This window comes from Dendrobates tinctorius, unplaced genomic scaffold (assembly GCF_039654945.1).
Source record: "Dendrobates tinctorius isolate UK_male_01 unplaced genomic scaffold, ASM3965494v1 ptg000111l, whole genome shotgun sequence".
Taxonomy (NCBI): Eukaryota; Metazoa; Chordata; class Amphibia; order Anura; family Dendrobatidae; genus Dendrobates; species Dendrobates tinctorius.
The window spans coordinates 6,767,155-6,792,425 of NW_027361779.1; the positions used below are offsets into that span (position 1 = coordinate 6,767,155).

General features: G+C 41.5%; 1 protein-coding gene across 1 annotated transcript in view; it reads left to right on the forward strand.

Moving 5' to 3' along the window:
- Positions 1-25,271, forward strand: part of ASCC3 (activating signal cointegrator 1 complex subunit 3) — an 825,088-nt gene that overhangs the window by 788,722 nt on the left and 11,095 nt on the right. The window contains exon 38 of the mRNA XM_073589496.1: positions 23,873-24,024. Within this exon, the coding sequence (XP_073445597.1) occupies positions 23,873-24,024 (152 nt within the window). The remainder of the gene's footprint in view (positions 1-23,872; positions 24,025-25,271) is intronic.

The window sequence follows — 25,271 nt, forward strand, 5'->3', positions numbered from 1 at the left end:
AACAGCCGATCATTTTGTTCACTTGGAGATAAGCTGCCACCAGATTATTCAGACAGCGGCACTCTCATGAAAAATGCAGTGTATGGGGGAATCAAGAGATATAGGTGTCAGCCGAACAATTGTTTGCACATCAGCAATCTGATGTGTTTGGGAGCCATAGAGCACATGTAAAGGGCCAATTACACTCCAGCGAGATCGCTGTGTGTGACATCCAGCAGTGATCGGCCCCCCCGCGGGGTATCGATGATCGTGCTGGATCGTTCTGGCCCGTTTTTTCATCGCTGGTCTCCCGCTGGCCAGCGCGCATCGCTGCTTGTGGCAGCGGGAGCCAGCGATGAGCGACGTTGAACGCTGGTTACCAACGTAAACATCGGGTTTCTAAGGGCCGCGGGGCCCTTAGAAACCCAATGTTTACTTTGGTGACCAGCGTGCTCGCTGGTCCTGATCGCTGGAGGGGCTGTCTATGTGACAGCTCACCAGCGATCAGCTAACTATGTCCCAGCGATCCCATCCACGTCGGATCGTTGGTGGGATCGCTGGGACATCGTTATGTGTAACGGTACCCTCAGGCTACATTCACATACTGTGAAGAGCAAAAGGGTGTCAATGTCTTGAACTTTTTACTTTCAGGCTCCATATCTCATTATCCACTTCTGCTTTGAACTTGAGACTGCCATCATTTTATAGACAATCATCTTCTGTTTATCGTACTTAAATTTAACTTTCAAATATTTAGCATATGATTAGTTATGCAGATGCTTATCATGTCACTGCATTGTTACTGTTTTGCTCCTAAAGATCTAAATTTCAATTTTTATTATTTTGTTACTATTTTGCAAATTCACCTTTGGCTTTCATCACTGCCTGAATCATTCTGGGCATGCTCTTGATCTGATTCAAACGTGTATAGACCGAAATTTGATCTCAGGTCTCTTCTACACGTTCCCAAAGTTGGTACAATACTGGTCGACTCACTTGAGTATATATACAGTTTTTCATTCAATTCTACCCACAAGTATTTGATTGGGTTGAGGTCTGAGGACTGTGAGTCCATCCCAGCACCTAATTAATTGTCACTAAACTATTTCTTCGCCAGTCTCGACGTATGCTTCTTGTTGTCCTGTTGGAACACTGTGTCTTCCTTTTCATACCCATAGTACTCTAGTGTATGAAGTAACTCATCTTGTAGGATAGTCACATATTTGAGAATTGAGACCACCATCAATCCTGGCCAAGTATCCAATGCCTTTAGCTGTGAAATAACCCCATATCATCAAGCTTCCTCCACCGAACTTGACTTTTCTTTCAATTACTCAATCCAATAGCCTCTTTTTCCCTTGTTTTTTTCTCACCCATTTGAACCTATCAGAGCCTAGTCTATTGACTTTCGTGTCATCGCTCCAAATCACCAGTTTCAAATCTTTAAATCTCCACTTTTTGTACTTGTTTGCAAACTCGAACCGACGCTCCTTATAACAATATAGAAGTTAAGACTTCTTCATCTTTTTTTCGGGCCACCATTCCTGACTTGTGTAATGTGCGTTGCACGGTGCTTGCATCAATATCTGTGATCTCACTATTATGAGGCATACGAACCACCTCCACTGCCGTGTTTGTTGCGCCAGAACTGATAGACCTTGGAATGATCCGATTTGTTGACTCCGATATTTTGCCTGGACGTCCATCTTTTGACTTCTGAATGGATGGATGGGCGGACTTCATTTTGTATTCTTTCAACTGTCATGGAACTCACATGATGCAGTTTGGCAATTCTCTTGGCCAGGAGACTGCTTTCAATGAACTGGATAATGCTGTTATTCTTTTCTTGGGAAATCGTCTTCATGGCTGCTCCTCGATTCAAACCAATGTCCTTTCACACGAAAATCAATCTAATAATACACTGAGCTTTTAGTGAATGTGAGAACAGGTTGTATTTTGTAATATTCAGGAAGAAAAATATTTTTCCACCACCAGGAGCCAAACAGTAACAATGCAGTGATATGACAAGAATCTGCATAACTAATCATATGCTAAATAGTTGCAAGTCAGATTTATGTATGAGATAGCAAAGATGATTGTCTTTAAAATAATGGTAGTTCCACAATCAAAGCAGTAGTGGATGTGAGATATGGAGCATGAAAGTCAAAAGTTCTAAACATTGTTATCCTTTTGTTCTTCACTGTATGTGTACTGATCTGTGTGATACAGTAACATAAAAGGGAAACTAATGCCAATAGTGATTCTATGTTTTCACTTGGGAGCCAAATTGGAATCCAAATTCATCAGTTGTGTCTCAAGACATAAAACTACTGTATGATGCACAACTCTGCCTGCGGGACTGATGTACAAGGTGCACACAATGTCATCAGACTAGTCACAACTAATATACAGGCTCAGTGATTATCACTGTTTTTTTCAGCGTTTTGGTCCTAGGTTCAAATCCCACTAAGGACAACATCTACAAGGTGTTTGTGTAGCGCTGGCATCCCTGCATGTTTCTCCCCTTCCCTGGCAGAGACGCAGACTCACTCACCGCCATGACACCCATCTTGCACCTTCTTCCCCTCTGGCTGCTGCCCTGGGTCTGCACATTGCTCGCAGATCCTTGAGCACTGTGCATAGGGCACGCGCACTCCCCTCTTATTAGGGGGACAGCGCACGCCGTGCTAAAGTGTCCCCAACCAGTAGACATTTATTATTTAAGGCAAATCGACCTGATGGGAGGTGCCTAAGCAACATGTAATGTCAGATGACTGCATGCTTGCTAGTTCTAAGGTCCCTTGTTCCCGCCAGTCAGTTTTACCTGTCCTGTATTTGTCTGCCCATACTTGCCTTTTGTTCCTGTAGTTCATCCATGTCCGTCATCACTTGCCTGCCAGTATATCAGCTGTGCCCGCCAGCATTTGCCTGCCTGTCTGTATTCCAGCCGTACCAGCCTGCACCTGTCATGCGGTCCTTTAAATCAGCCGTACCTGCCTGCACTTGCCATGCCCACCTGTATGTCACCCGTACTTGCCTTCACTTGCCGTGCCCACCTGTATTACAGCCGCATCTGCTTGCACCTGCCAGTGCCTCCCTGTGCACCAGCTGTGCCCACCAGCACATGCTGCTCCTGTGTTCCTGCCATGCCTTCCTGTACCAGCTGAATCTTCCCTTCTAGGCCGTTCAAGTTTCCTGCCCCTTGGAAGTCAGCTGCCATGCATCCGAGGTTTGTCCTGATGTAGCACCTGGTATACATCTGGAGTCAAGTATAATCCCACCATCAGGGGCTCTAGCGAACAGTCAGGTGTTCACCTATTTACGGCCCTCCAGGCTCCCCTCTGACCATGGCACAGTGATTCCACCATTCCCGTTACAGTTGGTTTGTTCTTCCTACGATTGCATGGGTTTCTCACACACCCCAGAAACATACTGCTGGGTAATGAAGATTGCGAACCCCAGTGGAGACAGCGATGATGGTGTCTGTAAAGCGCTGTGGAATAATTGGCGCTAAGTTAGCTAAATAAAAAAATAGATATATCTTATTAGGGCACCTCATCTGCCATGGTTCATCTATAATACTGCTGTCTTGTTATGTGGCAAAGGGACCTATGCTTCTCCTGATGCCCCAGTGACTGGGTGTGACTGCTACCTCTGCACCCCCATATAGCCACAGCCTTGTTTTCTATACTGTGGATGGATTTTGTACATCAGCTGTCTAATCTATTAAGAAAGTGGATTGGGTAAAATACTATTTAACAGGGGCTCCTGAAAGTGATTGCAATCTGTGTACATCACTGTACTATATGTTGTTGCTATATAAATAAAGTCAATCCAAAAAACAAGAAAAAAAAGCAGCACACTCCGTTTACCATATCATAAAAAACCTAAGTCCTTTATTTTAGAAAAGCATACATGGACAAGGTTTGTGAGGGAAGGATAAATGCAGGCAAGAAACAGGACTACGGCCGTTTTGCGTTAAACACGCTTCAATGGACCCGTAGTCCTGTTTCATGCCTGCACTTATCCTGCCCTCACAAACCTTGTCCATGTATGCTTTTCTAAAATAAAGGGCTTAGGTTTTTTATGATACGGTAAACGGCGTGTGCTTCTTTTTTTTCTTATTTTTTTGATTGCCTCATGTGTGCATCTTCAAGCAAGCACCTTCACTATCGAGCTTTCACCCTGCAAAGTGTCGCTGACTCAGAGTCCATCCACTCCACCTGTAAGTAGACTGTTTCTTAGTGCCATTCTCTTTTTTTCTTTTTTGATTTGCTAAATAAAGTCAATAACAGTTATGTAGAATTATTTGTTGCACTTATTTGTTTGTACACAGTCACAAGTTATCTACAGATGGAGTCAAATATAATTTGACAAATAACTCACCATCTTGAAAACTTGCTCCCAGAAGGTCATGTAAGATAATGTACCATTGCCCAAGCCATTGATTGATATCAGGTTAGGTGTAACATTACACTTTTTTGCATCCAGAAATACCACTGCTGTGTAATCTGTTAAATTAAATATGGCTACATCTGTATATCACAGCTGAACAATTTGTAGGTCATACCCTTAAATGTAGTATCCATAGAATGTAGTACTAGACTTTAGACAGAATTATTTTATGTTTTATGTTAATTAAATTAAATTCCAATGATTTTTTTTAAAAAGTGACCTTCTAATTTCTGATAGAGAATCTGCATCCTGCCTCACCCCCACACTCCATAGGAAACATCAAACATTTCCACAGGCCCTGGGGTTACGTAGTCTTGTCATTTGACATTTGGTAACAGATCATATCTAAGGTTGGTCCACCATAAATTGAATGAAAATTACAATTTACTTTGAATGTAATATGTACAAATTAATCTTTTTCCATGGCAAGAATGGCTCCCTACTGCACAGTTATCCCAAATTTCTATTTGATAGATCTTCAGTCTTCTCATCTAATATGGGCCAATGAAATGGCAGCTCAGTAGATGTAAAGATGTGGCCACAACTCATTGTCTAGTTTGGAAGGCTTTGTCTAAGGTCTCATGGTAATGTTGTTAGTGTCACAATTAGGCTCCCATTCAAGCACTTGCAAGTTTCTGATCTCCTACAGGGCGATCCAGCTGAAATGTTGGCATTTTCCTTCAGATACTATATGTAGGAACATTTTTGCTCGTAGCTCCATATATATGTCTAAGATGGGGAATGGTGGTATTGACAGAAGCTGGTCAAGCAGCTTTCATCCTACTGGGGGATCCAGCTGAAATTTTGGCATTCTCCTTCAGATACTATATGTAGGAACATTTTTGCTTGTAGCTCCATATATATGTCAACGATGGGGAATGGTAGCATACAGAAGCTTCCCAGGCATCCTGCATCCAACAATGGCAATTGCATAAGGATGAATCACAATTTTTTCTGAAACTTTGGGGGCATAAAGAAGGGAAAACAATCTCCTTTTGATGTTTGTTACCAAATTAGGATATCACTAGGAACTTGTGAGAACTTAAAGGGGCTGTCTCAAAAAGGTACAGAATTCTTCGTACACCCCACTTTGAGTCACAGTGGAGAGCTGTTGTTCTTGCAGTCCTTTTGTTACTTAGTCACCCATTCATCTGACTGTCCACCATGTCATACTTAATCTACCCTACGGTAATCGCTGTGCAGAAACATGCCTGGCTAGCCAAATCAGTGGTAGCTGGTGGCTGCATTTTCACAGGATTTGACTCCTTCAACTACACTTCACATAAAGTTGGGGAATTTTGATTTTTAATCTTATGGTTGGAGTATAAATGGCCAGATTAATCCCTGGAGAACAAACCCCGCTCAGCCATTTGTCATTGGCAGTCATACTGTTGAAAAGTGAAATCTTGCAAATCTCCGCTGATACACAAAGTTTAAAGGCCTCAAACCAGCAGCAGCTCTTTAAAGGAAAATGATGTTCTGGTCATGCCCTCCAGCTATACAAGGGAAACAAATGCAGGCGGATTGCTGATGGAAACCTGATGTAATTTTAAACACTTGACTCTCGGGTTATAAAATAACCTGGAAGATGAATTGCACAAACACATTAATAATTAACCTCATTAATGAAAATCAAAATATCGCTTGTAAGTTAGATAAACACATACATGCAACACAAAGCATTGGACTGCGAAGGTGTGAGTGATAAATGCTAATATACCGAGCCAAACATGTCCAAAAGCAATAACTGGAGCCGTTTACTATGGAGGCTGCCGCCTAAGATTAATGTTATCTTGTGACCCCCAAAGACATTTCATATTTAGAATGGAGCCATAAAGGAACATGCTGCAAATGTTGCCACAGATTAACCCTATAGGCCTGAAGGTATGGTCACGCATAATGGTACTGATGTATACACAAAATACTAGATTTTAGTAATAAAAGGTATCCACTTAGAGGACTACTGTGTATTCACTATCATAATTAAAGAGACTGGCCACTTATTAAGTCCTCAACATGGTTTTTAAATAAAGAGATAGTGGACTATCCCTTTAAGTATTGCATCAGTTTATTTAGCATTCCTCCTGTAGCCATGGCAGGACGTTCAAGGACTCTGTGTGGAACTCCCTAGGGTCTGTGTTACTTAATAGTGCCCCAACAAGGCCATATTCCAGAGATATTCTCCCCTGAGGCACACCCAAATGAGAATTACAGCTGCATTCAACATGGAACTGTAATATATCCATGTGCATGAGACTTTACAGGGAATGTGTCATGAGGGAATATCCTGGTGCTTGTTAAACTTTTTTTTATTAAATCTTGGTGACTTTTATTCGTTTATTTTTTTTACATCATTATATGTGTATAAAAAAATGCAGTTTTTACTTTAGCCCCACGTGACTATAATTAAAGTTTACACTTACCTGTAGATAGCACATGACCCACCATTAAAGAGCACCTATCACTAGTATGTGGCGGTCTATTTTAGTTAAGAAATTAATGCAACAGTTACAGTTCTCCATAAAACTTTGTGAGCACCAACTGTCATATCCTATCTCCATAATGGGGAAATATGTATTCACTGAAGATACATTTTACCCGTAAAGTGAGAATTTTTAAATGAAAGATCAGTCCAGGTGGAGAAAGAAGCAGATGTCTCTAATAAGATATATTATAAAGTTTTCTATTTTCACTTATATTCATTGATTTCTGAAAGTAAGTAAAATGATGGGTACTCTTTAATCTATTTACTGCAGACCAGAATAATGTTCAACAGTAAACCTTCCCTTTTAAGAATTCCTTTCAAGGTTGAGTCACCGTATAGTAAACACTTTTATAAATAGAGAGCAGGAGCGCCGATGGAAATATTCATCAGCCGCTCCTGCGCTGTAAATAAATAATTTTAAAAAACGGCTTGGGTTTCCCCCCATATTTTTGCTAACCAGCCAGATAAAACTCACAGCTGGGGGCTGCAACCCACAGCTGTCAGCTTCAGCATGGCTAGTTATCAAGAATAGAGGGGTCCCCATGCTGTTTTTTAAATTATTTAAATAAACAAAACGGCATGGGGTCCCCCCTTCATTTTTGACTACCAACCTCGCTAAAACAGACAACTTGGGGCTGGTATTCTCAGGCTAGTAAAGGGCCATGTATACACTGCGTTCCAAATTATTATGCAAATTGGATTTAAGTGTCATAAAGATGTAATTTTTTGTTTTTCAAATAAACTCATAGATGTTATTGTGTATCAGGGCTCTTTGGATCACTGAAATCAATCTCAAATTCCTGTGATAATTAGTTTACCAGGTGAGCCCAATTAAAGGAAAACTACTTAAGAATGATGTTCCACATTATTAAGCAGGGCACAGGTTTCAAGGAATTTAGGAAAGAAAAAGGACCTCTCTGCTGCTGAAAAGCATCAAATAGTGCAATGCCTTGGTCAAGAGATGAAAACATTAGATATTTCCCAAAAATTTAAACGTGACCATCGTACTGTTAAGAGATTTGTGGTTGATTCTGAGCACAGACATGTTTGTGCTGATAAAGGCAGAATGAGGAAGGTTTCTGCCAGGCAAGTTCATCGGATTAAGAGAGCAGCTGCTAAAAAGCCATTACAAACCAGCAAACAGATATTTAAAGCTGCTGGTGCCTCTGGAGTCCCTCGAACCTCATGGTGTAGGATCCTTCAAAGGCTTGCTGTGGTGCATAAACCTACTATTTGGCCACCCCTAAAAAGTGTTCACAAGCAGAAATTGTAGCAGTGGGTCCAGAGATACATGAAGACTATTTTTCATACAGTCTTGTTTACTGATGAGTGTCGAGCAACCCTGGATGGTCCAGATGGATGGTTGGTGGATGGCCACTATGTCCCAACAAGGCTGCGACTTCAGCAAGGAGGAGGAGGAGTCATGTTTTGGGCCGGAATCATGGGGAAACAGCTTGTAGGGCTCTTTAAGGTTCCTGAAGGTTTGAAAATGACCTCTACAAAGTACTGTATATAGAGTTTCTGACTGACAGCTGTCTTCCATGGTATAAAAAGCAGAAACGTGCCTTCAGGAGCAAAATCATCTTCATGCATGACAATGCACCATCTCATGCTGCAAAGAATACCTCTGAGTCATTGACTGCTATGGGCATAAAAGGAGATAAACTCATGGTGTGGCCACCATCTTCCCCTGACCTCAACCCTGTAGAGAACCTTTGGAGTATCATCAAGCAAAAGATCTATGAGGGAGGCAGTTCACATCAAAACAGCAAATCTGGGAGGCTATTACGACTTCATGCAAAGAAATCCAAGCAGAAACTCTCCAAAAACTCCCAAGTTCAATGGATGCAAGAATTGTGAAGGTGATGTCACAGAAGGGTTCCTATGATAGCATGTAACTTGGCCTGTTAGGATGTTTTGGAGTTAAATAGCTTTTTTGTTCAGTGAATGTGACCTCCTAATGCTGCAAATTCCACAAATGAACATTTTCAGTTCTTTAAAACAGATCAAATGTTTAGAAATTCTACTGTGCCTAATAATTTGGAACAGTGCAATTTGAGTTTTTATTCATTTTGGAGATTATACTGTTATCATTGGGAGGTTTCTTCAATAAAATTTGATGTATACTCTAACGGGTGATGACTTTTATTAGACTGACTGTCATTTGTACTGACTATTTAGGAAAATCAAAGAAAAATATCATTTGCATAATAATTTGGAACACAGTGTATAGCCCCCCCAGCCTAAAAATAGCAGCCCGCAGCTGCAGATGTGCCAATTATGGCGCCTTGTCTGGCTCTTCCCTTTTGCCCTATAGCGGTTGCAAGTGGGGTTCATATTTGTGGGGTTGATGTCACCTTTGTATTGTCAGTGGTGACATCAAGGCCACGGCTTAGTAATGGAGAGGCATCTATAAGACTCCCATCCATTTGTATTCCTATAGTTGTATGGTAAATAAAGACACAACCAGAATAAAGTCCTTCATTGGAAATAACACTAAACACAGTTTTCCATTTTTATTTAAACGCCTAATTCCAGTAAAGCCCTCGTTCTCCTGTAATAAAAGTAAAATAAAAAAACAACAATATGCCATACCTGTCCATCGTTCTGTCCCATGGAGTAATCCATGTCTCGGGGATAAACAGTTTTCAACCTGGACGGTGCCAATATGCTACTGTCCAGGCTGAAAACCACTGGTGACTGAACTGCTGCAAGTGTAGCCTCAGAGACCGGTGGTGACGTCACTGAAGCTGTGTTCCTAGCCGGGCTGAACTGCGGTGATCTCGTTGAGGTGCTAGTGGGGATGTCACAAGGTCATGGCAGTTCAGCCTGTCTGGCAATGGAGCCTCAGTGACCGGACGTAACCTCAATGATGTCACCACTGGTCTCTGAGGCTGCACTCGCATCAGTTCAGTCACCAGTGGTTTTCAGCCTGGACGGTCACATATTGGCACCGTCCAGGTTGAAAACGGTTTATTCTCCAGACATGGATTATGGCATGGGACAGAACGGCGGACAGGTATGGTATATTGTTGTTTTTTTATTTTACTTTTATTACAGGAGAACGAGGGCTTTGCAGGAATTAGGCATTTAAATAAAAATAGAAAACTGTGTTTAGTCTTATTTCTAATAAAGGACTTTATTCTGGCTGTGTCTTTATTTACCATACAACTATAGGATTAGTAATGGATGGGTGTCTTATAGATGCCTCTCCATTACTAAGCCGTGGGCTTGATGTCACCTGACAATACAAAGGTGACATGAACCCCACTTGCCACCGTTACAGGACAAGTGGGAAAGTTGCAGCCCCCAGCTGTGAGTTTTGTCTGGCTGGTTAGAAAAAATACAGGGAAACCTACGCCTTTTTTTTATATTATTTACAGCGAAGGAGCGGCTAATGAAAACTCACATCCGCCGCTCCTACTCTCACTGTATTTAGTAGTAGCAGGTGTCGGATGATGGGAGGAGTAGTCCCATCAGCTGACGGCAGTGACTGGATGTAACCTTTATACTTCCGATCACAGCTGAGCACTCACACTGTCTTTTGACAGCATGGGAACAGTGGCTCTCTGACTGGCTGGGATAATTTCACCGCCAATCAGAAACGGTGTTTACCACACTTGACAGCACGACAAACACCCGGTGTTCGGGCAGCCGAACCCGAACAGTAACACGGACTTCCTGGTGAAGTGCGTATCAGGTGTCCGTACCCGAACAGTAGGTATTCGGCACGGTCGCTGAACTTTACTGTTCGGTTTCGCCCATCTCTAAAAATAACCTGTCCCTAAAATACTTTTAAAGGATCCATACTCTATAGTGAAAGTGTGAATTTGTGAGTTTGGGATCTTAGAACCCTCCATGACTATATCTGCAGTCAGTTTCTAACTAGATGAATAAATCCCTATTAATGCAAATTATACCTTTATTAATACTATTAAAAGAAAAAGGAAATAAACTTAGTAATTCCTAGCCAACAGATACTTATACATATATCTATGTGGTGACCAATTAATACCTCACATAGAAAACATGGCTAAAAGCAAAATCAGGCGGATGTGTGTCCTAACATTTTCCATCAGTGGTACACCCTAAAGATGAGCCCTGCCTGACCGCTGAAGTTGGCACCCTTAATAGATCATGCAAGTTATGGCGCCCCTGCTCACCCCTAGGTAGTCCTGACTAAAATAAGTACCCAGTGGCAGTGTACCTGAAAAAAGATGGCAGAGCATCCAACAACATTAAGCCAATGTCTGTCCTGCCCAATATATAGTCAGGTAAATATATACTACTGTTCAAAAGTTTAGGGTAATTTTTGAAAGAAAAGCACAATTTTTTCCAATGAAGTTAACATTAAATGGTTCAGAAATACACTCCATACATTGTTAATTGTTAATTGTTACATACATTGTTAATACATTGTCTCCACTCTACTCTCAAGATCACATCTCACCACCTGTGCACTCGACCCGATCCCATCCCACTTCATCCCAAACCTCACCACAGTCTTCATCCCAACCCTAACCCATCTCTTCAACCTATCACTAACAACTGGTGTTTTCCCCTCAAGCTTTAAACATGCCTCCATCACACCTATCCTCAAAAAGCCCTCTCTTGACCCATCCTCTGTATCTAGCTATCGCCCTATATCACTTCTCCCATACGCCTCCAAGCTACTGGAACAACACGTCTACCTTGAACTGTCCTCCCATCTCTCTTCTTGCTCCCTCTTCGACCGCTTACAATCTGGCTTCCGGTCACACCACTCCACTGAAACAGCCCTTACTAAGGTCACCAATGACCTCTTAACTGCCAAGAGCAAGCGACACTACTCTGTCCTCCTCCTCCTGGACCTGTCGGCTGCCTTTGACACAGTGGACCATTCCCTATTATTACAGACCCTCTCATCCCTCGGCATCACAGACTTGGCCCTCTCCTGGATCTCATCATACCTAACAGACCGGACATTCAGCGTCTCCCACTCACACACCACCTCACCTCGCCCCCTATCTGTCGGAGTCCCACAAGGTTCAGTCCTTGGGCCCCTGCTGTTCTCTATTTACACCTTTGGCCTGGGACAGCTCATAGAATCTCATGGCTTTCAGTATCATCTTTATGCTGATGACACACAGATCTACATCTCTGGACCAGATATCACCTCCCTACTAACCAGAATCCCTCAATGTCTGTCCACTATTTCATCCTTCTTCTCCACTAGATATCTGAAACTCAACATGGACAAAACAGAATTCATCATCTTTCCCCCATCTCACGTGACCCCCCCTACGAACCTATCAATTACAGTAAATGACTGCCCACTCTCCCCAGTCCCACAAGCTCGCTGCCTCGGAGTAATCCTTGACGCTGATCTCTCCTTCAAACCACATATCCAAACCCTTTCCACTTCATGCCGACTTCAACTCAAAAATATTTTACGCATCCGTTCATTCCTCACCCAAGAATCTGCAAAAACCCTAGTCCATGCCCTCATCATCTCTCGCCTTGACTACTGCAACCTCATGCTCTGTGGCCTCCCCTCAAACACTCTCGCACCCCTCCAATCTATTCTAAACTCTGCTGCCTGACTAATCCACCTGTCCCCCCGCTATTCCCCAGCTTCTCCCCTCTGTCAATCCCTTCACTGGCTCCCAATTGCCCAGAGACTCCATTACAAAACCCTAACCATGACATACAAAGCCATCCACAACTTGTCTCCTCCATACATCTGTGACCTCGTCTCCCGGTACTTTCCTGCACGCAACCTCCGATCCTCACAAGATCTCCTTCTCTACTCCCCTCTTATCTCCTCTTCCCACAATCGCATACAAGATTTCTCTCGCGCATCACCCCTACTCTGGAACTCTCTACCACAACATATCAGACTCTCACCTACCATCGAAACCTTCAAAAAGAGCCTGAAGACCCACCTCTTCCGACAAGCCTATAACCTGCAGTAACCACCGATCGACCAAACCGCTGCACGACCAGCTCTACCCTCGCCTACTGTATTACCACCCATCCCTTGAAGATTGTGAGCCCTCGCGGGCAGGGTCCTCTCTCCTCCTGTACCAGTTATGACTTGTATTGTTTAAGATTATTGTACTTGTTTTTATGTATACCCCTCCTCACATGTAAAGCGCCATGGAATAAATGGCGCTATAACAATAAATAATAATAATAATAATAATGTGATAAATGACTATACTAGCTGCAAATGTCTCATTTGTAATGGAATATCTTCATAGGTGTATATAGGCCCTTTTCCAACAACCATCACTCCAGTGTTTTATGGTACTTTGTGTTTGCTAACTGTGTAAGAAGGATAATGGATGGTTAGAATACCCTTGAAAACCCTTGTGCAAGTAAGCTAGCACAGCTGAAAACAGTTTGGCTGATAAGAGAAGCTAAAAACCTGATTAACATGGGAAAAAGAACACAGACATTGGACAGAGGAAGATTGGAAAAAAGTTTTATGGACAGACAAATCCAAGTTTGAGGTGTTTGGATCACACAGACGAACATTTGCGAGATGCAGAACAACTGAAAAGATGCTGGAAGAGTGCCTGACGCCATCTGTCAAGCATGGTGGAGGTAATGTGATGCTCTGGGGTTGCTTTGGTGCTGGTAAAGAGGAAGATTTGTACAAGGTAAAAGGGATTTTGAATAAGGAAGGCTATCACTCCATTTTGCAATGCCATGCCATACCCTGTGGACAGCGCTTGATTGGAGCCAATTTCATCCTACAACAAGACAATGACCCAAAGAACACTTCGAAATTATGCAAGAACAATTTAGGGAAGAAGCAGGCAGCTGGTATTCCATCTGTAATGGAGTGGGCAGTACAGTCACCAGATCTCAACCCCATTGAGCTGTTGTGGGAGCAGCTTGATTGCACAGTATGCAAAAAGTGCACATCGAGCCAAACCAACTTGTGGGAGGGGCTTCTGGAAGCATGGGGTAAAATTTCTCCAGATTATCTCAGCAAATTAACTGCTAGAATGCCAAAGGTCTGCAATGCTGTAATTGCTGCAAAGGGAGCATTCTTTGATGAAAGCAAAGTTTGAAGGAGAAAATTATTACTTCAAATAAAAATCTTTTTTTCTAATCTTGTCAATGTCTGGACTAGTGTTGTGAGTTCATTTTCCCCTTCACCATCGATGTCTGATGAACTCCCTCTTCTGGTGAAGGAAGGTAGTGAGGCTGATTACCAAACACCTGATCTGGTAGATGATGACTGGGTAACAGGAAATTCTGACTGGATATAAGGCAGCCGACTCCCTTCTCAGTCGCTGGTGATTTCTCTGCTGGATTCTTGGAGACCAGTCTGATTCCTGCTTCCCAAAGATAAGTTTTTGCTCTGCTATTGAACTTACGTTTTGTTTTGTTTACCTTGTTTTTTGGAGTTCAGCCATCCCCGGTCGGGGGTGTGCTGAGTTCCATTTTTGTCTCTGATCAGTTTGTCTCTTTGCTCTGTCTTCAGAATTTACCTGAGTGCTGATATAGTCTTTTTGAAGTCCTAGCAACTTCAGGGCCTGTTTTTCCTATCAGACGGTTGGGACATTTTTTTGGTAGGGTTTTTTACGGATTGCAGACAGCAGCTTTTCTATCCTGTCCTTTAGTTAGCTTGGGCCCCATCGTTTGCTCAACCTATCTTTCTATCTGTGTTAGTGTTTTCATCTTGCTTCACCGTCATTATATGTTGGGGGCTGCCTATTGCTTTGGGGTCTGCTCTGGGGCAGTTTAGATTTCCCCTTTCTTTCTTTAGGCCTATTTAGTTCTCCGGCTGTGATCGAGGGGTCTAGGGCATCGTAGGAACCCCCCACGGCTACTGTTAGTTGTTGTGGATAGGATCAGGGGTCTGCAATCCGATAGCTACCAACCTCTCCGGTTTTCTGGACTTAGCTTGTATTTTTGTTTTTTCCTCCTTCGGTGACTCATTCATAACAGACTAGATTTTAAATTCATTTGGCAACTCATTTGATTAATAAAAGTATGTGTTTTCATGGAAAACACAAAATTGTCTGGGTGACCCCAAACTTTTGAACGGTAGTGTATAACCCCCAATATTCCTAAGAGCTCAAACAACTACACAATGGAGGAAGTGTCCATGCATAAAATAAAGTGCAAATTGTGCTTAATCCAACTAACATATAGGTATACACCTGTGTCCTCAAACCAATATTGGGTGATGGAAATTGTCACTTCAGCTACAAAAGTGCTGTAACCTCGACGTGTTTCGCCATTCATACTATTTCATCAGGAGGAATTGGAAGGTAGTCCATAATGGGTGAATATCTGGAGTCATGATGCCAAAGTTGGTTTTACTTAAAATAGGCACCCACAAACTGGTGATTGGTAGTGTTTAGCAATAGATGATGGGCACAGCTCACATCACTCCTCTCTGCACAAGGACCTCTGCACAGAGCATAGTTAAGAAGCTCAGTCTCCAATGGACATCTCCAGTGTATTGTGGATTTCCATATGCCATTAACCAGTATATAATTTCAATTAATAATAATGTATGGATGATACTTTCCCTTTTATGTGATTGGTCAGATACAGTGGAGTATACATCCCCTGAACTGTCTGAACGCTTCTAAGACAAGGCACCCTTACTGTCTGATTCTAGCAGCCAAATGTTCTAATTAGGCATCTCGGCTTAATTCATATTGAAATATTTTCCATATAGAAATGTTTGGATGAGATGCTGCCAATGGATCTGTGAAGAATAAGCACAGTCAGTGCTGTTCTTCATCTTTTACTACGTGGTAGTTCTGTATGTTGCATTCTTGAATAAGTCAAAATGTGCTGGTAAATTTGTAGCAACTGGTAGATTTAGATGAAGGGTTAAAAGCACTCCAAAACCCTGCCTGAAATCCCAGGTTAATAAACTTAGCCCTATGGCATTATAAGAGACTTACTCACCAATGATTCTGTTACCACCGACGTTAATTAAGAACAAAAGCCGCCACTGAAAGAGAATTACCTATTACATAAGGGATTTGCTGCTAGGATGAGATATGTAAAAAGTAACCTTTATTCTATCGAAAATTGAAAGAGCCCAAAATTGTAGATTAAAGTAGAATGCTCAAATGTAATTTGCTAGATTTGGATAAAAATATATGTTTCTATACGGAGAGACTATCTGGTAAGTAAAAAAAAAAACCCATCAGCTCGTTCATTGATGCATTGTAAATAACTCGCCTGTTGTTACCCTCATTCCTAAGAAAAACTGTTGATTTCAGTTGTCAAGGGAGACCCGCTGATGTACTACTGCGAGGCTTGATCAGTTCTGGTATCAGCCGGTGTCCTAATGAACAGCGGGGAGTGTCGTGAACTTGTGTTTGATTCCCAATTAGCTTCCCTGCTACTGTCCGGCTAGCTGGAGGCTGCACAGAGAGCAAGGCTCAGCTGCAGGCGGACTGGCGTTAATAGACCGCAGAATGCATACAAGGAACTTAATTTCCCTCTATTTGGAAATTAGCATGTTTTTGTCCAAAGTGTGGGAAAAAAATAATAGGTAGCTTCACGTGGCAGTAGAAATTTAAGTGACCACCAACCGCACCTCTGTTCACAAACGAATGTGGGCACCTAGATACAGGACTGGTCCGGATTTGTTTATTTCTACATATGGTATATGAAATATAAAGAAAACTAGTAACCCGAAGACTTCTGATACAGAGGTCCAAGTACATCTCACAAAGGTGGGAAGCATAAAGGGCCTTTTACACATAGCGATATCGCTAGCGATAACGCTAAAGTGTCACCGATTTTGTGACGCAACAGCGATATCGCTAGCGATCTCGCTACATGTGACACGTACCTACGACCCCCCCCCTGCTGGATATTGCTGATCACGCTCGAACATCCTAGGCCATTTTCTCCTTGTTGGCGTCCCGCTGGTGCCGACTAGCGGCGCATGGACGCAGGCGGAAGTCGTCATCATCGCTGTCGTGTGACAGGAGCGACCGCCGAGCATCGCCTCGATCGTTGCTGTGTCGCTGGTGAGATCTGCACCAGCGATCCTGACCAAGTTGTATCGTTGTCGGGATCACTGGTGCATCGCTAAATGTACCGAGACCCTTAGAGGCAAATTATCAGCTTACAGTGTGCCATTTATTAAGGGATTCCATATCAATAAATGGCGCTATAACAATAAATAATAATAATAATAATAATAATCAATAGTCTGCTCATCTCCCCCTAGTGGTGGTTGCGGGCAGCCAAAATATGTAAGGGGTTGGAAAAAATGGAACCCTGACTGCTATAAAGATTTATTATTAATACATTAATTGGCACTGAATATTGAAAATGTAACTGTCTTTATAATTTTTATTTCATAAATTAATAAAACACATGAAAGTTAGCAAATTTGTAATATATCTTATCAGAAAAGTCTACTACTTTCTTTTCTCTTTCACTCTCAGTAAAATCAGTATTCAGTGAAGACCGATATTTCAAATTCTGAGATAGCAGACCACATATTACCACCACATAGTAACTGTGTAATACCACGTACAATGAACAAACACTGTCACATCATGACCAGACCACATATTACCACAACATATTTATTTTACTCATTTATATAGCACCATTAATTCCACAGCGCTTTACAGACATTATTGGCATAGTAACCGAATAATACCACATACAAGGAACAAATACCACCACATCATGACAAGACCACATATTATCACCACTTAGTTACTGAATACTACAATACTAATCATAAATATAAAAACACAACACTAATATTACCATTTGTGCCATTATACACAGGAGCTCTGTATATAGTGTATAGTGTCAGTATACAGGTAACACACCAACTCACCGGTGACATCTCTAGTTGAAGCCTTTCATCTTCTCTATTCTTCTTCATCCAGTGCAGACCGTCATCAGTTCTTTCAGCGAGGACTCGTCTCTCCAGAAAACAACACACAGTTATCTAGAGCACATTCCCACTTGTTCCCCAACTTCTACACTACGTAGCTGAATACAGACATGCACTCACCATTATTTTATAATTAGTTATTATACAACCCACCATTCCAATTATAAATTGTAATCCATAACTGCTCTCCCACTAACAATAAATAGCCACTTTCCCCACCCAATAAATATATAAATTAATTAGCACCTGTACTCTTTCCCCAATTCAATACGAGTCAAACACCTGCATCTTCAGCACCCCCATTTTGTACCTCCTGCTCCCCCAATTCATTATACTTCCATTCCACTCTCCGCCCCAATTCATTATGTCATGTCCTCTCTCTCCCACCCCTATCCTCTATTCATTATCAACTGCTCTCCCGCACCCTCAATTCATCATCATTAGGTCTCTCCCACACTCAATACAGCATCATTTGCTCTCCCCAACACTCAATTTATCATTATTTGCTGCCCCACCCTCAATTCCTCATCATTTGTTGTTCCCCAGTCTCAATATATCATAATTTATGGTACTTGCCCCACCCTCAATTCATTATAATTCGCTGTCTCCGACGCTCAATTCATCATTATTTGTTCTCCATACCTCCAACTTCAATTTATTATTTGCTGTCTGCAACCCCCACCTTGTACATGATATGTGTATGTGATGATGTCATCCCATAGGTGCCGTCACCAGTGTCTCACAGAAGAGGCGGAGGGATCCCTGGAGCTGTGCAGCCATCCTGCTTTGACAGCTGTGCAGCACCAGCAAAGCTCCCTGCGCCAAGATGTGTGCCGCACCGTACATTGTTTCACCGTGGGGCCATTGAGCAGACGCAAAAGGGGGTGGGGATTTTATTTAGCCCATGTTCACACTATCAGTATTTGGTCGGTATTTTACATCAATATTTGTAAGCCAAAATCAGGATTGGGTGATAAATCCAGAAGTGAGGACGTGGTTCTATTATACTTTTCCTCTAATTGTTCCTCTCCTGGTTTTGGCTTACAAATACTTAAATAAAATGCTGACCAAATTCTGAACGTGTGACAGTGGCTTTAAAGCGGTATACAAGTATTTAATAAAACAGAGATCCAGAGAGCTAATAGTTTATCTTCAAATAATGAAACTATGATATATATAACATAAAATTGCCTTTTTTATCAACAAGTTCCAGAACATAGATCAAGTTGTCACTGTGGTCACATGACATGCTAATTACGTCATTGCTCAGCAGTGAGAGCCATGATAACATTCGCACTGCTGAGGACACTGATTGGCTGCAGCGGTCATGTGGCATAAGCTTTTTAACAAAGATAGGGATGACTATTAAGCGTCAGCGCTTGATTTACAGGGGAAAGAGCAGGTGGGTGCTGTTAAAGGGTTGGTCCAATTGTCTTGCTTCAGGAACACGTCATGCTCCAACCTCCCGACAATTTGTTTGCTGTGGGGCCATTCGCTACTGTGTGATTGACAGTTCAGGCCAGCAGCGTGACCTGTCATTATGCTGCAGACCTGAATGATGCCATTGTTGCTATGTATGAGCGCTATGCCTCTGCAGCATAAGGAGCGCAATGGTACTGAGGCTGGGAGGGACTAGGAGCCAACAGCGCCCTCCATCGCCATCCTCGGGTGGAAGACATTCTGTAAGGACTGCGCCTGTTCAGCCCATAGCTGCTCCTCTTAGCAGAGAGCACAGTCGTTTTTACCAGCACTATGCATATTTACCCATCTAAGAAGATAGGATTAATCCTTTAGTTTATGTATTTTGCTATTTTTTGCATCTATTTTTTTACATATTTCTAGCATTGGTGGATGACAATTTTAACTGAAATCTATGATGGTCCAATATAAATAATGTGGTCCTGACTGAACGTAAAAAAGAGAAACAATCTGAGCCTAAAATACATATAAACTTCTAATCTAAAATGTAATGTTGTGAAGAGTGCATGTTAATGATGTAATGTGTATACTGTGGAGGGGATGGAAAAGTCCAGTTTACCTTCCGTTACTGCTGTGTTTACCATTGCTCGCTCCTTCCACAACCCACTTAATGTTCCCTCCCACACACTTTTTTCGCTAAATGCTTTAATACACGAGTGTGTATGATCAGATTTGTGATTATTAATGTTATGTATTCCCACTATCTTCTGTATGTATTTCTCCGGCAGTAATAATAAGGCGGCGAGAGCTGATCGGTGTTGTAGTGCGTCCTTTACATCCCCAATTCTGCACTTCTTGAGAATTTCTCTAATTTAATTGAAGCTGTGTGTAAACACGTCCTTTGTTGGAAGAAGCTTTGGGTGTTTAGTTTGTCTTAAGTCCACAGCCTCGTGCTTGTCTGTAAAACATTGGACTCAATGCTACGATTAATAGCGCTGGGAAGTAAAGCGCAGGGGATGGCTATGTTCTGTCTGCCTTATCGTCAGGAGGATTTGTGCAGATAGTGTTCACATGATATTGTAGATGTTATGTTTCCTTTAAGGAGAGTCCAGATTTTATTTCTGTCGCTTCACTAAGATGGTATAAAGCTCAGCTAAACACTAAAGCTCCTTTTCAGATAGGCGGCAATGTACATCATGATCGCCATCATGAGGATGAGTTTTCCTGCCGCTCCATGGACTGGACAAGTCCACTTTAGGAGAGTCTACTGTCTGTGGCCAATTATCTATCAGCTCCTGGCAGGGGCACGGTCCTTGGTTTGGGCTCCTTGGTTAGGGTCCAGTTTAGTGCTTCTCTTCCCCTCTGTAGTGTGCTGTACTATTCAGTGTACTGTACATGTAACTACACAATCCAAATGTGTAGCCATCACATACAATGAGGCTTAAATAACCGTACCGAACATGGCAACATATCCATACAATTGTGTAAATAATATCACACAGCACTGCCGCCATATACACTGCCTCTCATAAGTAGCATTGCCTTTCAGAGGCACACAGTGTGTAAATAGTGCCAACATACTGCAAGCAAATAACAGTTGCAAACATTGCGGTGGTCACATGACTCGTGCCTTGTAAAGCTTTCTAACACCGATCCTTTCAGCTGTTAGACGTTGGATTTGTCAACAGGTTTCATAATACAAACTTCATGTATTAAAAAGATCTAATAGACCTGATGAGGCTGGTGTGCTTTCGTTGAAAATCAATTTTAGAATGCCTGTATAGTGCTGATATTAATACAGGCTAACCAAATTGTAATGAATATAAGGATTCAAAAATGAAAAGGTGTGAATTGAGAAAAAAGAAAAAAATACATAGAAAATAAATACTAATTATATAATAATAACCAAACTGTCTTCTGTTACAGCCTAATATTTCTAATTATGACTCATTAGTTCAGAGCACTGGCTACCATTTTTTGCACCCCAGTTCCTATTTTTTTGTGCATAGTTGAGTCACTTGCCCTTTTTTCCTTTTTCGAAGACATAATTTTTTGGCTTCACTTTTTCCATGCAGACTAGTTTTGGCCAAAGTTTTCCAAACAGTAGATGGATGTGACTGGGTCCCACTGGTTGGTGCCAGCTCTGCAATGATGGCAGTTTTACATCTTCCAATTTTGAAGGGCAATAAGCATAATATGTATTTCATCGCTGACCACTGCATATACTGTACAGCCCCCAATGTTTCCAATTTCCTTTGTTCTATTTGCAAAAGAACTTTAGCAGTGCATCTTGAAATCCCATTCTGCTTTGAAATCTTTGCATGGGGGAGACTTTTTCAGATGCAGAATAACTTGCGAATAACTTGTGATTTGTCACTGTGCTCAGTCCTACCATGGTTTATAACCTGTGACATGAAACTCTCTTCTACAACCTCACCTTTGTAGCAGAGTTTGTTCCTCACCCAGTGTTTAGCCTCCTACAGCTGTTTCTGTGGCAATTTAATGACTGTTTCACCCTTCATTTCAAAATGATAGTCAAATGATTATCACCGGTTTTGTTATACACTTGACTGTAATCCTACAAACACCCTACGGCCGGGATCACACACGCGAGAAACTCGGACGAGTCTCGCAAGTTAATACCCGACACTCAGATCAGAGCGTGTGGCCGCATAGCTATAAATGCAGCCGCTCGCTCTGCTCCTGAGTGCCGGCGGCAGTGCCGGGTATTAACATGCGAGACTCTTCCGAGTTTCTTGCATGTGTGTTCCCGGCCTAACTTTGTGTATGTGTCCCTAGATGAATTAATGCTGTTTTGAAGGTAAAGGATGGTTACACCAAATATTGATTTAATCTAGATTACATTTTGTTAATTGTTAAAAAAAAGCTGTTACCACTTCTGTTTTTTAATGCGTTCTTACTCTGCTGCATTTTTTCCATAACTATCTAATATTTCATATGCATACATTTGTATGTATATACGGTTGAAACTAGAAGTTTACATATACTATAGTATATTAAAAGACACATATGCATGTTTTTCTCAATATCTCACAAGGAATCAGAATCAACCTTTCCTGTTTTAGGTCAATTAGGATTACCATAATTATTAATATTTGCCAAATGCCAGAATAATGAGAGAGAGAATGTTTTAAATCATTTTTATTACTTACTGCAAAGTCAAAAGTTTACATACACTAATATTGCTATGAATTTAAACAATTTTGGACTGCCCTTTATGATGATGTCATGTGTTTGGAAGCTTTGGCTAATGCACACCTGAAACACACTGCTTCTTTGTGTAGCATCATGGTAAAGTCTAAAGAAATCAGCCAAGATATCAAGAACAGAATTGTGGACTTGCACAAGTCTGGTTCATCCTTGGGTACAATTTCAAGATGCCTGAAGGAGTCTCGTTCATCTGTGCAAACAATTATATGCAAGTACAAACAAGATGGGAATGTCCAACCATCAATACAGCTCAGGAAGGTAACGGGTACTGTGTCCCAGAGTTGACGTGCACATCAACCCGAGGACAAAAGCAAAAGACCTTGTGAAGATGATGGCGGAAGTTGGTAAGATTGTGAAACGAGTACTGTATCAACATGGGCTGAAAGGCCACTCTGCCAGGAAGAAGCTATTAGTCCAAAAGAAACATAAAAAGCCAGATTAATGTTTGGAAATGCACACAGGAAGAAAGACCTTAATTTTTGGAGACATGTCCTGTGGTCTGATGAAACTAAAATTGAACTTTTTGGGCATAATGACCATCGTTACGTTTGTAGGAAAAAGGGAGAATCTTGGAACCCTAAGAACACCATCCCAACTGTGAAAAACGGGGGTGGCAACATCATGTTGTGGGGTTGCTTTTCTGCAGGAAGGGCCGGTGCACTTTACAAAATAGATGGCATCATGCGAAGAAAAGATTATGTGGCAATACTGAAGCAACATCTCAAAACATCAGCCAGGAAGTTGAAGCTTGGGCGGAAATGGGTCTTCCAAATGGACAATGACCCGAAGCATACTGCCAAAATAATTACAAAGTGGCTTAAGGATAACAAAGTCAATGTTTTGGAGTGGCCATCACAAAACCTATTGAAAATGTATTGGCAAAGCTGAAAAGGCAGGTGTGAGCAAGATGACCTACAAACCTGGATCAGTTACACCAGTTTGTCAGGAGGAATGGGACCAAATTCCACACAACTATTGTGAGAAGCTTGTGGAAGGATATCCCAAACGTTTGACCCAAGTCTTTCAGTTTAAGGGCAATGGTACCAAATACTAATTAAATGTATGTAAACTTTTGACTTTGCAGTAAGTAATAAAATGCCTTAAAACATTCTCTCGATTATTATTCTGGCATTTGGCAAATATTAACAATTATGGTAATTCTAATTTACCTAAAACGGGAAAGGTCTATTCTGATTTCATGTCAGATATTGATGAAAACATGTATGTGTGTCTTTTTATATAGTGTATGTATGATTCTAGTTTCAACTGTGTGTGTATATATATTTATATAACTATCATTGCTAATATAGAGATTAGAAATAAATATGTATATGTATTTATAATCTCTATATTAGCAATCAATGATAGCTATGTGGAGGTTTAATATGAGACACATTGATCGTTTTCCATAGGCTATGTTGGATGTTGCCGCTCATCATGGCTGGCTTGTTACAGTACTCAATATCACAAATCTGGTCCAAATGGTAGTCCAAGCTCGCTGGATACATGATTCCGGTTTCCTCACTATACCCAATATTGAGAAACACCATCTTTATCTGTTCAGGTATGTACTTTTAAAGCAATAGTCTGGCAGTTACATTTAGGGAAAGAGTAGGCCATTTGATTGAAGCTGCAGCTTCAACTTTATTTGCAAAGTAGCAACTATATACATAAGAGAGCGAACATGGAGCATATTTATGAATATACTGGAGTAGCATACCCTAAGTAAGAATGTGAAATAAAGTTTGTGGAAACTCAATGGCCTAGAACTCAACAGAAAATTGCCTACTGGTTACATTTTTATCATGTTAAAAATCATAAAATATTAATTTTGGTGATGTTTCTCCCTATATTCCAGTCTTTATATTAAAAACAAATCCTGAAATGTTGCACTTTTTATCCTTGCTGCTAAGCCTAGTTATAAACTAACATTTCCTGTTGTATGGAGCTTTTTCTGCCAGTTGTCACATTGTCATCACAAGCAGAACTTCAAAGACAATATCACTTATTTCTAGCTAATTCAGGATCACCGCATGCACATTCGGTGATTGTCTTCCTCCTCCCTGCCCCGTGGCCTCTGCATAGGTCACAAAGCACGCTAACATAACCCTTCTATAAAAATGAGTGAACATCTCCTGTCTATTATTTCCTGTGTTTCATGCCGCTGCTGTAAAGCATACCTCTAAATGTTTCTTGCAACTCAGGCAAATTGTTCGCCCCCATAATGCTGTACACAAAATGTCATTTAAAAATATACAATAAGAAAAAAATAAAAATGATGAGAAAAAGAACATTTCCCTATATGCTTTTATGTGCTAAAAGTATAGTTGAAGATATTGGCCACTTCTTTTTTATAGATGGCCTGTCCTTAGGATCTGATCGACGGGTCGCATGTACCCCAATTAATCTGCTGTTGCCAGCAGCAGCTGAAAGTTCTCAGATGCCACTGGAACACAGCTGCTCCATCAAAACTATAGTGGCCACATCCGGGTATACCCCCTATTCTTTTGAATAGTGGGTGAATCTGCAGCACACAGTCGCGGCATATATAGAATTTACGATGCTGCGGTGTTCCAGCAGCCTTCCGAGAAATTCTGGCCAGTGCCGATAACAGCTGATCGACAGGGGTATTAGGTTTCACATTCCCCATCGATCAGATATTACAATCTTAGGGATAGGGCATCTATACAAAGGTAGCAGCCAACCCCTTTGATACACTGCTTTTAAGCGTCTGGACTCTAAAGCTGCATTAATGCTAATGTGATTTTGGCTAGTGTGTGCTTTTCTATAATGGACAGAACCTTGACCAGT